At 44.3% G+C, this 17,442-nt stretch overlaps 1 protein-coding gene across 5 annotated transcripts in view; it reads right to left on the bottom strand.

Moving 5' to 3' along the window:
• The window catches only part of LOC134206596 (inositol polyphosphate-4-phosphatase type I A), a 59,395-nt gene that overhangs the window by 5,995 nt on the left and 35,958 nt on the right, over positions 1-17,442 (bottom strand). For 3 of the 5 annotated variants that reach the window (XM_062682316.1, XM_062682317.1, XM_062682320.1), the window contains one exon: positions 14,057-14,185. In XM_062682316.1, the coding sequence (XP_062538300.1) occupies positions 14,057-14,185 (129 nt within the window). Of the gene's footprint in view, positions 1-13,010; positions 14,186-17,442 lie in introns of those variants that run through there. The other 2 variants (XM_062682318.1, XM_062682319.1) reach the window with 1 other exon arrangement.

Genomic DNA, 17,442 nt, shown 5'->3' with positions numbered 1-17,442 from the left:
GCTCGAGACCGATGAGCTGTCATCGGCTTTCGTAGCTTGGCAACTGGAGTGGGTTATTCCAAGGTGTAACCTGCGGAGGGCGAAGCGCAAGAAACGACGTTGAGATTCTATCCGTTCAGCAGCATTGTTGTAATTAGGGTTCCAGACCGCGGAATAGTATTCGAGGGTGGAACGTACAAGTTAGCAATACAGAGATGTTAGGCAATATACATCGGAGAAGTTTCTTGCAATTTTAAAGATACATCCAAGAGCTCTGGAGGCTTTGTCCACGACACTTGACATGTGATTCCCGAAAGTCAGCTGCGAATACAATAGGACGCCAAGGTCTTTAACACTGTGAACGCGTTCTATAGTTGTGTCGTGTAGCTTGTGGTCAAAATCAATATTCTGTTTTTCCGGGAGAAGGTAATGACCGTGCATTTAGCAGGATTCACTACCAATCTATTGATGGAGCACCAATCCGCAAAAGCGTTAATCTGATCCTGGAGAAATTTGCAGTCATCGAGTGACCTGATGCGCAAAAACATTTTTAAGTCATCTTAGATTTCAATTTGGATTTGGATTGGATTTGGATTGGATTTGGATTGGATTTGGATTGGATTTGGATTGAATTTGAATTGAATTAGATTTGGATTGTATTATGATTGAAATTGAATAATATTTCGATTTGAAATGTATTCCATTTGGATTGAATTTGAATAAGATTTGGCACGGCAAATGCTGGGTAAAGCATACCATTGGTACTTCGCGTACCTGAAGGAATAAAATAGACCCCATCTCGCGGTCCTTAGCCTCTTACCCAGCAACTCCTATCCATATTGGGGCCCTCCGTAGCCGTGCGGTAAGATGCGCGGCTACAAAGCAAGACCATGCTGAGGGTGGCTGGGTTCGATTCCCGGTGCCGGTCTAGGCAATTTTCGGATTGGAAATTGTCTCGACTTCCCTGGGCATAAAAGTATCATCGTGCTAGCCTCATGATATACGAATGCAAAAATGGTAACTTGGCTTAGAAACCTCGCAGTTAATAACTGTGGAAGTGCTGAATGAACACTAAGCTGCGAGGCGGCTCTGTCCCAGTGTGGGGATGTAATGCCAATAAGAAGAAGAAGAAGAAGTCCTATCCATACCTCCCCGCGGTGCTGGCCGTGATACGAGCAACCTTAGGGAAGATCGGGTAACCAACCCCGGTGGGAACTATGGTCGTATGCTGACAGGGAAGGGGGGGTTGCTCCTCTCCGGAGGTGCAAATCTTATTGAGCGTCTGTTCTCCATGTCAGGATCGGCTCACAACAGCGTATGTTCTTCATGTTGATCATCATCGTCCGGCTGATCATCGTCCGAGTGCCAGCGAGGGACTCTTAGTGAAACTGTGCACCATGGTCCACCGGAAATAAGGAGGAATGGTCCTCCGGAAATTTAGGGGGTTTGGTGTCAGGCCCTGCAAGCCAGCCAAAAAAACTCACGCAACGAACAATCAACAAGAGAGTACGGACCGGAACCATCGGCGAAGACCACTGCGACGAATAGGGACTAGCGATTGGAAACTCAGTTCGTGGAACTGCAAATCTCTCAACTTCATCGGGAGCACACGCATACTCGCCGATGTGCTCAAGGACCGTGGATTCGGCATCGTAGCGCTGCAGGAGGTTCGTTGGAAGGGATCAATGGTGCGAACGTTTAGAGGTAATCATACCATCTACCAGAGCTGCGGCAACACACACGATCTGGGAACAGCTTTCATAGTGATGGGCGATATGCAAAGGCGCGTGATCGGGTGGTGGCCGATCAATGAGAGAATGTGCAGGTTGAGGATCAAAGGTCGGTTCTTCAACTTCGGCATAATCAACGTCCATACCACACACTCCGGAAGCACTGATGATGATAAGGGACCGTCCAGAAACCACGTGGTCATATATGGGGGGAGGGTGGGGGTTTGGAAAATGACCACGATAAGCCACATGGGGGAGGGTGTTGCTCTCGAACCACGTGGTTTTTTTACACGAAAAATTTTTGGTGAATAACAATAGCGGTGTAAAAAATACAAATCATTAAAATTTAATGATTTAATCATTTAACGCAAAGCGCATCTTAGGGCCGATGCCCACGTAGCGTCTTTTCAACTCAGCGTTAAAAAGACGTAGGTGTGCATCGAGAAAAACCGGTAACGCAGCGTCGGTCGCAACGCCGATGCATATCTGCGTTATTTGACCAACTTAGCCTTAGATCCTATTTCCATAAAAAAAAAAACGGGTTGCGATTCAGTCTCAATTTCCACAAAAAAAAACATTTGGGGAAGAAAAATGAAAAAATATATTTTTTAAGTTCCGCCTGAGATGGTTTTTGGCATCACGCCCCCGACACTTTTGCGCGGACTGCAGCTACAATTTTTAAAACTGTTCATGTTTTTACAATAATCCAAGAAATATCTTCAAAAGAATTTCTTGTGGATATTCAGGAAAAATCCAGTAAAGAAATTTTCTCCAAAAACTTTGATCTTACTTCATACAATCCTGATAAAGTGCTAGCATTCAGAATGTTTTTGAACAATTCTCTCTGGAAAATTTTGCTTGCAAATTTTGCTACAAATTGGTCATGAAAAAAAACAAAACATCTCCAGTGTAAATTCCGAAAAAAAAAATCCATGTGAATTCTGTCTGGTCTCGTGGGAAATACATATAATTTTTGGTGGAAAAAATGTTCATATTTTCATATTTTTTTACATTCTAATGAATTTCTTCGACAAGTTCTTCAAAACCTTCACCAGAAATTCTTTTTCATTTCCAAAATAAGTTTTTCGAACATTTTAGGGAGTGCACTTCAAAATATTCAGTTTCCAGTTAGCCTTACGAGCAAAGGCGTAGGATTGCCAATCCGGAGACGACGAGTTCGAGATTCTCGTTCCTGTCTAGGATGTTTTCGGGCGGGAAACATTGTCGACACCATAGGTATAATGTGTCCATCGTACTTGCTACACAAGATATATAATCGTGCAATGGCTGGCATTTAAAACTATCAATTTATAACTGAGGAAATGCTAATAGAATAAACTGAGTTGAAAAGCCGACCAACTTCCAGTTGGAATATGGAGCCATAGAAAAAGAAGAAGACTTCTGAATATTTCAAGAAAAAATCTTCTGAATTTTCATGAGAAATTAAATAGCCAATGCCACATGAAACACTTTGATATTTCAGTTGATTTTTTGTTTTTGGTTTTTTTTTCAAATTTGGAATTTTGTAATGAAATTTTTTAAGCTCTTTGTGAGTTCTATCAATTTTTTTAAATTTTCCAGGTATTTTTTTACTCAAGGCATTATTTAGAATTTCCACGGATTCTCAAGGTTCGTGTTGATTTGGCACCATAAGTTCTTCCAAAATTTCATGGGAAATTCATTCTTCTTCGGAAAGTCATTTTGATTTCTTTGTAGGTTCAGCTAAACATTGTTTTAAATATTTACCATGCAAAGAAGCACAAGAAATGATTTAATTTTCAAGAAATTGATTTAATTTTCTAAGGAATTCCGATTGGAATTGCTTCTAAAGTACAACCTTCACAAATACTACAAAAGTGCATTTTTTTCCACTTGTAAAAACATCGGAATATCCTCGGGAAATTCATTATTGGTGTTTCAGATGAACTTTTTTCGATTTTCTACTTCCAAATATTTTGGCATATTCCGAATAATTTCTTTTGAAAATAAACTGCTGAAAATGTTTAAGAATTATTTTTGGAAAACGAAAAAAAAATCCATTGGAAATTAAGAAGAATTTCCTTTGAAGATTCATCAAAGTTGCCCAGGATTTTGAAAAAATCTTTAGAGATTCTGTAAAAAAAGCTAAGTAAGCTAAAAAGTAAGCTGAATTTTTTTTTTTAATTTATACTGGAAATTCTTCGGAATTTGATGTTTATTGGAATTTTCATCGTAAATATGCATTTCGGATCCTTCTACGGATTCTTATAGTTCTTCAACATTTCTACCGAACATTTTTCGGAACTCTTCCACAGAATTTCGGAATGTCGTTGAAATTTCAAAGATTTTTCCGTGGAGACTCCGAAGAGTTTCTTGTCAATATTCTGAAGGGTTTCCCTTGCAACTCCAGAATAATTTTTCTTGAAAATTAATAAGATCTTGGAATTTAAAATTAATCCAAGCAATAAATATTTATAAATTTAGGCTTAAGAAGCCTAGTTTTTATGATATTGATTAATTAGGATAATCGATCGAAAAATTTAATAATGCACCTCATTAGAAAATTTAGGTGCATTATTAAATGTTTCGATCAATAAAAAAAATTCTAGAAGTGCGTATGAAAAAGGTTATGACATAGAGAAGCTTGCATTTAAAAAATCAACATGAAATTCTAAATAAAATGCTTTTTAGTGAGTGATTAATATTCAGGAATACGAGATGCTCAAGGTACTCCAAAATGCTCTCAAGTTTATGAAAATTGAAATTTATAATTTCCATGCTGGGTTTAGTTTGATTTTGAATCAGTTGAAATTGTCCATCTTCAAAATTGATCGGATTAACCTAGTAAAAGTAGTAAAATTCTTCTTTATTGTTTCATTTTCTGTTCTACAATTATTTTTTTACATGTACAGTGCTCGGCCGGCTTGGCCCTCCAACTTCAATTTGATTTTTTTTTGTTTTGTTTATATTGTTATTCAAGTTTTAAGATATGATATATCATGACGGCCTTTAGGAGGCGCTAGTGTGTTTTATAATTTGATAACCTAACTACTATGTACACTAATATTTACAATAAAATTTGTTATCCTAGATTGAAACTAGCGCCCTAATTGGAGCCTGATCCGAATGCAAGCAACGGACCCTAAACTTTTCTTTACACTCACCAAAGCGTTCATGTAAGGTTTTTATCCCGGCCAGACGGTGGACCTCGGATGTTCTTGTCCTGGGAGGGTGTTGAGGATCATCCTCAGGAATTTGTTTTGGACTCGTTGAAGTTTGAGGTGGTGGGTTTTAGCGCAGCTCTCCCAGACCAGCATGAAATATTCGATCCCAGGGGGGAAGATTTGCTGGTAGACGGCAAGCTTATTTTTCAGGGACAATGACGACCGGCGGTTGATCAAAGGGTACAGTAGTTTCAACAAGACGTTACACTTTGTCACCGTTTTGTCAACCTGTTGCCTGAAAATAAGCTTGCTGTCGAGGGTCAAGCCAAGGTAGTCGGCCTCATTGGCCCATTCCACAGTCGTGCCATTGAGGATGATTTTACAGTCCCCAGGCGGAACAAGTTTAGGGGATTTGGAGTGGGGAAAATGATGACCTGGGTCTTCGCCGCGTTGATACAGATCTTCCAGCTGGTGAGGTACTCTGTCAGGGCATCCAGGCCTCGTTGGAGTTTTGCCACTAGCGCTCTGATCACTCTACCGTTGTAGACGATGGATGTGTCATCTGCGAACAGAGACAGAATGCCGCCTTCTGGAGGTTCTGGCATGTCGGAGGTGAACAGATTGAAAAGCAGGGGCCCGAGGATACTGCCCTGGGGCCGCCTGCGACGATGTTGTGCGCATTGGAACTCGCTCCGCTGATTGAGACCCGGAATGTCCTTGCCGACAGGTAATTGTTGATGATTTTCACCAGGTAGCTGGGAAGATTGTAGCGTTGTAGTTTGTACACCAGGCCATCATGCCATACATTGTCACATGCCTTCTCGACATCGTGTAAGGCCATGGCGGATGTTTTCGCGACAAACTTGTTCCGTCTGAGGACGTTGGTGACTAGGGTCAGTTGGTGTACAGTTGACCGTCCGCATCGGAAACCAAACTGTTCCTCGAGCAAGATGTTGAGATTTTCGGCAGACTCAAGTAACCGGTGATGAATAGCTTTTCGAATAGCTTGGATAATCCTGAGATAAGGCTGATGGGACGATAGCTTTTGGGTGAGGAAGGATCCTTCCCAGGCTTCCGGATGGGGATGACTTTCGCTGACTTCCAGGCCGATGGGAAGTAGCTGAGCCGGAGACACTGATTGAAGATCAGCGAGAGGTGCTCAAAGAACGGCGCACTCATGTGTTTGAGCTCGAGATTCAGGATGCTGTCGAAGCCTGGGGCCTTCATATTCTTCGATGATTTGATATAGGCCGTCAATTCGCCAGCTGAGATCTCCAACTCCTCCGAGAAGTCGTTGGGAATCAAATGGATGTTGTTAGCATGATCGTTGACGGCTGCTTCGTGTGGACTGACGATGTTCTGCCCAAGATTGTGTGAGCTGACGAAGTGACGACCTATTTCAGCGACCTTCTCTACAGGAGTTATCAAGCGATCCTTAGAGCCATTATTGTCTAGTGGGATCAAAGGTGGAATGGGCCGAGGCTTGGATTTTAGAATTTTGGTCATTTTCCAGAACGGCTTAGCATAATCTGGGAGAGTGCGGATCTTATTCGAGAAGTCGTTATTTTGAGGTCCACCATTCTGGCCTTGATAATTTTGTGATTCGATTGCAGCGTGCCTTAAGCTCAGGCAGTCCAGTACGCTGAAACTGCCTGCGAGTGACATTCCGCAATCGAATCAAATCTTTGGTGAGTGTATCGATGTTTAAGGAGTTGCTTACCTGCCGAGCCGTCGGTACGTGTTGTTCTCGGGCCGCCGTGATCGCCTCCTCGATAGCGCACAGCTGGCGGTCGATACTTTCCGGCGTCTCCGGACGCACCTCGAAGTCGACGGTGTTATCGACGCACTGCTGGAAACGCTGCCAGTTCACTCGGTGGTAGTTCCGCCGTAACTGCTGGTGCCGATTGACCGAGGAGCCCAGTTCCGCCACCACCGGATAGTGATCCGAACTGAGCTCCTGGTATACAACCGGCTGCGAGACGTGGTCACTCAGGTTTGTTACGTAGAGGTCGAGCGTTGCGTGGGCACCGGACCGACTCAGCCGAGTGGGGAATCCGGGCTCAGGATCGTGTAGTGGCCTTCCTCCATGTCGTTGCTCCAGATGGTGCCGTTTCGATTGCCGCGACTGTTGCCCCAGGCTTGATGTTTGGCATTCAAGTCGCCGGCAATGATATACTGGCCTTGCCTCCGCGTCAGCTTGACGATGTCCCTCCGAAGGGCAGCCGATGATCCATCGCCGGCTTTGGCTTGCGTTGGACAGTACGCCGCGATGAGCGCGATTGTGCCGACCGAAGTGGTGATTTCGACACCGATGGCCTCGATGACACTGAGCTGGAAGCTTGGAAGCAGACGACAGTTGATGTTGTAGCGAAGAGCGATGGCCACACCACCTCCCCTGGTCGGCCGGTCGAGTCGCACGATGCGGAAGTCCGGGATGTTGATGTTCACCTCCGGTTTTAGGTGCGTTTCGGTGATGAACGCCACGTCTATTTCCTTCTCCTCAAGGAAATCCTTCAGCTCGATTGTTTTGCTCTTTAGCGAGCAAGCGTTCCAGTTGACCAGGCCCACCCTAGCAGCCATTTTCAATGATGAACATGCCAAGTGTGAAGACCTGGTCGAATCGGGTTTTGCAGCCGCGCAGTCGAGTGGCGAGCTGCGCGAAGATCGGCATCAGTTGCTCCGGAGTGTACAGCGGGGCAGATTCTTCCGGTGGGACGGCTTCGTTCTCCGACTGCCGACGGAACCCAGGAGGAGGAAGCGGGGGCCATTCGCTGGTGGATGGTGCCGACGATGCTGGAGCTTGGACCGATGCAGCTGCCGCTGCCAGTCGCTTGTGCGGCTGTAGCGGTGGGAGTATTGGAATCACACGACGGGGAGCCGGGATGGCTGGAAAGTTCACCTCGTTGATTACAGGAACACGGTTCTTCTTCGGAATGGTCCTGGTGGAAGCCTTCTTCCGGATTTCCAGGAACTCGGCTCGCTTTGGGCAGCCCTTTGTGGTGGCCCGATGTTTGTCGCCACAGTTGGCGCACTTGGGATCGGCCACCTCCATTTTGTCGCACTCGTCAGTCGGATGGGGTTCGCCACACTTGTTGCAGCGCGGCTTCATGCGGCAGTTCCTGGTGCCGTGCCCGAAATTGAAGCAGTTTGTGCATTGCGTGACATCGCGGTGCACTGGCCGATATCGCTCCCAGTCAACGACGGTGTAATTTATAACGCCAACCAGCTTCAGGTCCTTCCAGGTAGTGGAGCCGTGTTCCAGATGGATCAGGTAAAGCTGGTCGCGATATTTCCTCGCCTTGTCGTGACGAGCGATCTTGTGGACGGCTACTGGCTTCAGTCCGCAACTTTCAAGCTCTGCTTGGAGCTCTTCCTCCTTCATGTCGTGAAGCCCCCCAGCAAAGCCTTGAGCGGCTTCGTGCCGGGGTGGTCATGAGTGTAGTACTCATACTTGTGGACCTCGAGGAACTCCACGACGGATTGATGATGGTCCTTGTTTGCCGGCATCACTTTCACGCCCTTGCTGCAGAGCCGAAAAGTACATTTCAGCCCCTTAGCGATCAGCTGGCGAATTTTTGGGCGTAAATCCGGCGGATCGCCCTTCACAAACACGGGCGGGCACTTCTCCTTCCGCTAAGGTTGCACCTGCGGCAGCTGCGATTGCTGCTTCTTCCTCTATTTCGGTGGATTGCCGGCGTCATCAAGTGGCAACGGCGAGAACACGTTGCTCTGCAAAAGCTGCTTGGAGGGGTTACCCGCGCCTCCAAGAGCAGTGCGCTTAGGCACTTTTCCAGTGACCGAATCGGCCACCGAGTCTCCCATGACGGGTCCGGGAGAAAATAACGCCAACGCGACAAGCGAAAACGTAAGCAGCGAACGAACGAGAAAAAACACTTCGAAACGACGCGCGCACGCGAAACACGGGGCTTTTTATACACAGGGAAAACTCTCGGATTAACCAAATGTTTTAGTTACATAGGGTTTTTTTAATTTTGCACTTGAAAAATAAACCACGTGGTCAAAGGGGGAAGGGGTCTGCCAAATGACCACGATAGACCACATGGGGAGGGGTTGAAAATCTTCAAAATATGACCACGTGGTTTCTGGATGGCCCTAAGGGCCGATGCCCACGTAGCGGTTTTCAACGCCACGTGCACGCAGCGTTAAAATAACGCTGGTGTGAATCGGCGTGGTGACGCTGCGTTACCGCTTTTTCCCGGTACACACCTACATCTTTTTGACGCCACGTGCACTCTGCGTTGAAATGACGCTACGTGGGCATCGAGCCTAAGGACGCATTCTACGCGCAGCTGGAACGTGAGTACGATAGCTGCCCAAGCCACGACGTCAAAATCATCATAAAAGATTTGAACGCTCAGGTTGGCCAAGAGGAGGAGTTTAGACCGACTATTGGAAAGTTCAGCGCTCACCGGCCAACGAACGAAAACGGCCTACGACTAATTGATTTCGCCGCCTCCAAGAATATGGCCATTCGCAGCACCTACTTCCAACACAGCCTCCCGTATCGGCACACCTGGAGATCACCACTGCAGACAGAATCACAAATCGACCACGTTCTGATTGATGGACGGCACTTCTCCGACATTATCGACGTCAGGACATATCGTGGCGCTAACATCGACTCTGACCACTATCTGGTGATGGTTAAACTGCGCCCAAAACTATCCGTCATCAACAATGTTCGGTACCGACGACCGCCGCGGTACGACCTAGAGCGACTGAAGCAACCTGATGTCGCCACTGCATACGCGCAGCATCTCGAGGCAGCGTTGCCGGAAGAGGGTAAGCTCGATGGGGCCCCTCTTGAGGACTGCTGGAGTACAGTCAAAGCAGCCATTAACGACGCAGCGGAGAACAACGTCGGGTATATGGGTCGAAGTCGACGGAACGATTGGTTCGACGAAGAGTGCAGACAGATTCTGGAGGAGAAGGACGCAGCGCGGGCGGTCGCGCTGCAGCAAGGTACCCGGCAGAACGTGGAACGTTATAGACGGAAGCGGACACAGCAGACCTGCCTTTTCAGGAGAAGAAACGCCGCCTGGAAGAAGCGGAGTGGGAGAAGATGGAAGAGCTGTGCCGTTCTCAAGAAACACGCAAGTTCTATCAGAAGCTCAACGCATCTCGCAAAGGCTTCGTGTCGCGAGCCGAAATGTGCCGGGATAAGGATGGGAGCATCTTGACGGACGAACGTATGGTGATAGAAAGGTGAAAGCAGCACTACGAGGAACATTTGAATGGCGCTGAGAGTACAGGCCGTGAAAGTCATAGCAGCGGAGGAAATCATTACGTCAACTCAGCGGACGATGGAAGCCAACCAGCCCCACCTTAAAAGAAATTAAGGATGCCATCCAACAGCTAAAGACCAATAAAGCAGCTGGTAAGGATGGTATCGGAGATGAACTTATCAAGATGGGACCAGAAAAGCTGACCACTTGTCTGCACAGATTGATAGTCAGAATCTGGGAAAATGAACAGCTACCGGAGGAGTGGAAGGTTATATGCCCCATCTACAAGAAAGGCGACAAGCTAAAGTGTGAGAACTTTCGAGCGATCACCATCCTTAATGCCGCCTACAAAGTGATATCCCAGATAATCTTCCGTTGTCTGTCACCATTAGTGAATGAGTTCGTGGGAAGTTATCAAGCCGGCTTCGTTGACGGCCGCTCAACAACGGACCAGATCTTTACTGTACGGCAAATCCTTCGAAAATGCCGTGAATACCAGGTCTCAACGCATCATCTGTTCGTTGATTTCAAGGCGGCATACGACAGTATAGACCGCGTAGAGCTATGGAAAATCATGGACGAGAACAGCTTCCCTGGGAAGCTTACCAGACTGATCAAAGCAACGGTGGATGGTGTGCAAAACTGTGTGAAGATTTCGGGCGAACACTCCAGTTCGTTCGAATCGCGCCGGGGACTAAGACAAGGTGATGAACTTTCGTGCCTATTGTTCAACATTGCGATAGAAGGTGTCATGCGGAGAGCCGGGTGTAACAGCCGGGGTACGATTTTCAACAGATCCAGTCAATTTATTTGTTTCGCGGATGACATGGACATTGTCGGCCGAACATTTGCAAAGGTGACAGAACTGTACACCCGCCTGAAACGTGAAGCAACAAAATTTGGACTGGTGGTGAATGCGTCAAAGACAAAATACATGCTTGTGGGCGGAACCGAGCGCGACAGGGACCGCCTGGGAAGCAGTGTTACGATAGACGGGGATACCTTCGAGGTGGTCGAGGAATTCGTCTACATTGGATCCTTGCCAACGGCTGATAACAATGTTAGTCGTGAAATACGAAGGCGCATCATCTGTGGAAATAGGGCCTACTACGGGCATCAGAAGAAACTGCGGTCAAAAAAGATTCGCCACCGCACCAAATGTGTCATGTACAAGTACAAGACGCTAATAAGTCCGGCTGTCCTCTACGGACATGAAACATGGACAATGCTCGAGGACGACTCGGAGTATTCGAGAGACGGGTGCTTAGGACCATCTTTGACGGTGTGCAAGAAGACGGTGTGTGGCGGCGAAGAATGAACCATGAGCTCGCCCAACTCTACAGCGAACCCAGTATCTAGAAGGTAACTAAAGCCGGAAGGGTACGATAGGCAGGGCATGTTGCAAGAATGACGGACAGAAACCCTGCAAAGACAGTATTCGCTTCGATCTGGCAGGTACGAGACGACGTGGAGCGCAGCTAGCGAGATGGGCAGACCAGGTGCAGAACGACTTGGCGAGCGCAAGGCGTATTCGATGATGGAGAGATGCGGCCTCGAACCGTGTATTGTGGCGTCAAATTGTTGATTCAGTTCAGTGTTATCTGTTTAGATGTAGACTAAATAAATGAAGATTTGAATCTTTGGATTGCATTTGAATTAGATTTAAATTTGGATTGGATTTAGATGGAATTTGGTTTGAATTTGGATTGGATTTGAATTAGATTTGTATTTGAATTAAATTTGGATTGGGTTTGCATATGAGTGGACCAATATACGACTGTACAAGCGGTGCTACAATTTGGTTCAACAACGCAGACTAATCGCAGACCACGTGCCACCACCAACACGACGTAAACAGGCAGTATGAACCTACGATAGTATGTATAGCCATTCGGATGACCGGTGGAGAGCAATATACGATGGGGCGACGCGATGGAGCAATCTAGGTCTACGAACTGGAGCAGTGATGCTAATAGAGAGCGGGAGAACCAACGATTCGGCAGCAGTTCAACGGCACGAAAACAGCGTCGTCTACCTATGGATTGCTAGATAGACCGATAGAATATCACCGAAGATCAGTTGCCACTATCTACCTCGCCGGGATCGGTCTAATTTGCCTCGCCTGAATGTTTGATTTCACGAGAACGTATCGATATGTGTTTTTTGCATGAAGTGTTAGAATTTAAGAAGAAAAGTAAATTAAGTTCAAAGAATAAATCATAAGTTTTAATTAGTTTAATAAACGCTGTGTGTGTTAGACTTGAATGTGATAAGTAATGTGTTGAATGTGTTCCAAAATATTATGTTGAAAACTGGAAGCAAATACCCACATGTGTTCACCTTTATGCTGCTGATTGATTGATGGCCCCGGTTTTGGAATAAGTACCTTTCTTACCCTGATCGTACAGATTGGATTTAAATAAGATTTGAATGGAATTCGAATTGGATTTGAATTGGATTCAAATCATTGGATTCGAGAAGTAAACTTCTCAATTGAGCATAGTCTGTTTGTGACTTGTTGTTTATGATTTACGAAGCAGTCACGCTTCAGTCATGTCATGTTTCTCTATAGTCTGAAACTTAGTTTATGATATTTTCATAAACCATAAAGATCAAGCAAAACAAGGCCGTTAATGACCGTTAAGGTTCCCCCAAACACACGCGATACGACAGTCGCGACGCGATTCTATCGCTTGGCGACAGCGATTCTGTCGCCGTTGGTATGGAAGCGTAAATAGAGTATTGCCTGCAGCGACCCAACGATAGAATCGCGGCGACTAGTTGTCGCCGTCGCGGCGATGAAATCGCTTAGGTTTGGGGGAGCCTTTAATGGCGACAGTGATATATGTTTTTTGGTGGACCTAATAATAGGGATTTCTTTCACTATTCTAACATAGTAATGGACAAAGTAATTTAATTCATTCCAGTCAATGCTTTCCAAGTTTATTTCCTACTCGTCTAGTACTTAATTTCAATTGAATTGAAATTTTGATGAATTTCTGGGGTTAATACCAATAAATATTCCTGTTTCAAAAATTGTCCCAACATATCCGAAAAAATGTTTCCGTTCTAATTGATTAATAACGCTCACATTACACTGGTTAAGATTTGAATTTTCCTTTCGATTACATTAGTTCGTTAGCCATTGCTGTGTTAAAAAACTCGTTAAGTGTTAATTATTTGTCTCAAAAATTTTAATGCGTGCCATTTTCTAATTTTATTATCTTGTAAGGAAATGTTTTTTTTTCTTCTTTGTTAATTAAATTTGGCACATTTTTAACAATGGATTAATCCACTAACTACTCGACCAGAGCAACCCACCCACGAATCATGTCTGTTTACGGATTTTTATAGGATTTTTAAGTGCAATTGCAGCTACAAATATGTTGGCTTCAGTCCAATTGTGCGCTATTCTAAGCCCACTTTCGATTTAAGAGGAAAACAAAAGTTTTGATGATTTGCAATTTATTGATTATTTGGTTAGCATTTACTCTTAGCATGTATGAGAAAGTATTTTTTGATGTACTCTTTTCATGGCTAAGATGAGGATATTATACTGTTTCAGACTTAATAAGCTACTATTTAACAAGTTCTGAGATTGATGAAACTGGAATAAACATTCTAGCCACGAGTGGCGGATGAAGTTAAAACGAGACGAGTATATATTTCTGTTAATAAATTAAACTTTCAAAAACATCATCAACAACAACTTAGTAATAGTACGAGCAGAAACTTTCACCTTAACTTATATCAGAATAAAATAAAAAATCGCCTGTAGCTTTGTTGCATTGAAGTAAGTAGACGTCCGTTAAATAATACAGTAAATTCGCGCTAAAAAACTGAGCTGCCGCTAAACGATCTAACCTCATTTGGCTTGTTTGGAAGAAGTTTTGAACGTGTACACAAATTCGCTCGCACACGGGAACGCACATTCACACAGACACAAAAATTGACTTACGATTGGGCCTTCCCGTAGGCACCGGCCGGCGGTCGATACACCTGCGGAAGCGACAGGACCTGCGGCAAGTTGAAGGCGTACTTCCGCAGTCCGATGTTCTTCATCGTATTGTCCGAGCGGGTCCCTTCGCTGGAATTCAGAATGAAATGGGGGTTTAGTGTACGTCGGTACTTGGGATAACTGTCCTAGCTTTTATTATGCGATGTTAAAATACACAGGTCAGAAAATCAATTAAATCCCTGAATCAATTGAAACCCCAACCTGATGAGTCGATTGGTATGTTACACTTAGGGTCTCCGAGCCTTACATAAAAAGGATGGGAAGCACCAGTCTAGCGTACTGTAGGGTCATGGGTTCGAGTCCCATCGAAGGGAAAGTGGTTACCTCCAATACATTTTCCAAATCAATATCTTCCACATAACGTACATATTCACATATGAGTTTTCATAACATTGCAACTTCTATTTGTTTAGTGTGGCATATTTTGATCCCAACGGCAGTTGAGAATTTTGACGCCTATAGTAACTCGATGTTCGTGATGCGGAAGTTAGAAAAATGCATGTTTTGTTTCGATTAATTATAAGTGTATTCATTCCGTATTGATACGCCTATTGATTTCTGGTTGATGATGTTCTTTTTTTGTTTTGATTTTCTGAAATAAGATAGTATTTAGCTTTATAGTTTTTCGTTTAATGTTTAGTGTAACCGCATTTCTTTGCTCGACCAGAGGGGGGATATGTTACCGGTGGGTAACATTTAATTAGATATATATTAAATCCTTTCAAGCGTGAAGACAAATTGCTATAGTTTTAACGGCGATTTCAAATTTACACGGTGGGTGGATTAAACGCATACCCGACAATGAGCGATCTCGACCACAGCGAAGGTTTGATTGAAAGCAGGAAGTATAGAACGCGCGCTTTCCTTGGGGAGATGAGTGACCAAGTCAGACGGTGGGTGAACGAAGCCGATGAGATAAAGAGGCAGTTGGATTTGTGGCTCGGTGTAAGGAGCTTGTTCGGTGTGAATCGTGTGGTTTTTATATTCAGCAACACAGAGGTGCCATCTTGGGTAGACGCCCGTGGAAACTACTCCATCCAACCGACATCACCCGTCTGGATCATCGAACAATTCGATTGTGGATCCACCTGGTGGTAACCCTACCACCCGGCATCCCACCCATCACGCGGTTAAACGGCAGCCCGTAGGCATTGTCGTGACACCTGGCCACCCGACGGGGGATTTGTAGGCCGCATCATCGTCCGGCCCCACACCTAACGGCCACTAGTGCGCTGCGTTATCGCCTGACCCCTTTTCGGCTGCATGATTGTTTTACCATCGGCCGGTCTATTATTTCAAGCCTACCGCGAGCCACGATGTCGGCACGCAGCCCGTTAGCGGCATTACTATACGGAATACTCACGCTCCTCTAATGTGGACGTGTACTATACACATGTGGAAGTGTTGGCTTGAGAAATGGATTGCGAGTGATTTGACTATGCGTCCAATTTAAGGATCTCGTTCAGTAGCCGCTAGGTTGCAAAGGCCGACGGAGGTCCTTCGTAGCTTAGTTGGTTAAAGCACCAGTCTAGCGTACTGTAGGGTCATGGGTTCGAGTCCCATCGAAGGGAAAGTGGTTACCTCCAATACATTTTCCAAATCAATATCTTCCACATAACGTACATATTCACCTATGAGTTTTCATAACATTGTAAATTAACGTCCAAGTCGGGTGGTTTAATCCCCGGAAATAGGCAATTACCTTTGATTGAACTGAGATAAAAAGGATATTTTTTTAGGTGAAATCAAAGCTCTTCGAGTTTACGAGAAAGGCAAACAAGTAGAACAAAAATACAGAAGAAAAAAGTTAAGGAAGCAGAATTGAAATAATCCCAGGATTTAGATTGGATTTAAGAGAAGGGACAAAAATAGATAGAAACGGAAATTAAAGCAAGAAGAAGCAATGGAAACAAAGAAAAGGGAAGAAAAAAGAATGGAATAAGAAGAAAACAGATGAATGAAAAAATAAAAACGGCAAAGTAGGCGTAGGAAAAAGAAAAAAAAATAGAAGAAGGCAAAAGTGAACACAAGAAGAAAAACCCAAATGTATCCCCAAGTGGTGATGATGCCTTTCTCCATTCAATATGTTGAATTAGAATTAATGTTCCAAATGCAGTGTAATTGCCTACATCTTGGCGGTTAAAATATTTGATGCAACTCTAGCACGCTGCTTAAAAATTACTCAATTATGAGAGTGATTGGTTGCGCCATGGCTAAAATGATAAATCATTCGAAATTTGACCCAAACTGCTTGATTTATTGAAACAAAAACAATAGTGTCCAACTAGCAAATTTGCTCCGTAGAATGAAACCAATTGCACTCGAATCGGTCAAGTCATTCTATATGAAACGCGTGTATAAAAAAAAAACCCCACACACACAGACATATGTCAGTTTTTCGAGCTGAGTCGATTGGTATATAACACTTTTTGACAAAATTTGACTTTTGGATTAAAATTATAGCCTTCAGGTACAACTTTATTGTACGAGAAAGGCAAAAAAGGATGAAGAAAAAGTGAAAGTAGATGAAAAAGAACTGAATTGAGTTTGAGGAAGAAAGGATGGGAAACAGATAAGAAGAAGGGTCTGTTCACAAATTACGTAACGCTAAAATCCGAGTTTTTAACCCCCTTCCCCCCCCCCCTTCGTAACCAAATGTAACATTTTCGATGCCCCCTCCCTCCCCCATATAACGCGTAACTATGAAAATCGTAAAGACAGATTTTTTTCCTTCTGTGTGGGTTTAAGTATTTTTTAAAACACTGTTAGAATAGGAACGGCACATGATCAAATATCAAGGATATTAAAAACGCAGCTAGTAGAAACGAAAACAGAATTTGTGACCATGACCTATCAAATAGTTTAGCGGAGCTGTTCTGTCGAGAAATACAATATTCGCTTGGTGTTTTTACGCATATCTGTCTCACTATGCGCTTGAATTCGCTAATGACTTATGCGGTAACGATAGATACATCATTTTTAAATTGAACTGTTTACGAACTTTGGCTTGGTTTAATCGCTGTCTTTTAGGATTAAAAAAAAACACCAAAATAGCCGGCTTTGAGATAAAACCAGAAAATTACAAAGACTAGCATGGCAAGATGATAGTGAAGAGGATAGGTTGCGTATTCATCGTCTTGATCAAAACATGTCAGCCCTACTTTAATCAGTGATTAAAAAAGCATTCAAAATAAATAATTATTCGCGTTATGCGTAACAGTAGGTAGTACCCACCCCCTCCACCACTTTTTGGTGTAACAAAGTATAACACAAGCTGGACCTCCCCCTCCCCCCCAAAAGCGTTACGTAATTTGTGAACAGACCCA

The sequence above is a fragment of the Armigeres subalbatus genome, chromosome 1, assembly GCF_024139115.2.
Source record: "Armigeres subalbatus isolate Guangzhou_Male chromosome 1, GZ_Asu_2, whole genome shotgun sequence".
In the NCBI taxonomy this organism is placed as follows: Eukaryota; Metazoa; Arthropoda; class Insecta; order Diptera; family Culicidae; genus Armigeres; species Armigeres subalbatus.
The sequence above is the reverse complement of the archived record's forward strand: the minus strand, read 5'-3'. Positions and strand labels throughout refer to the sequence as shown.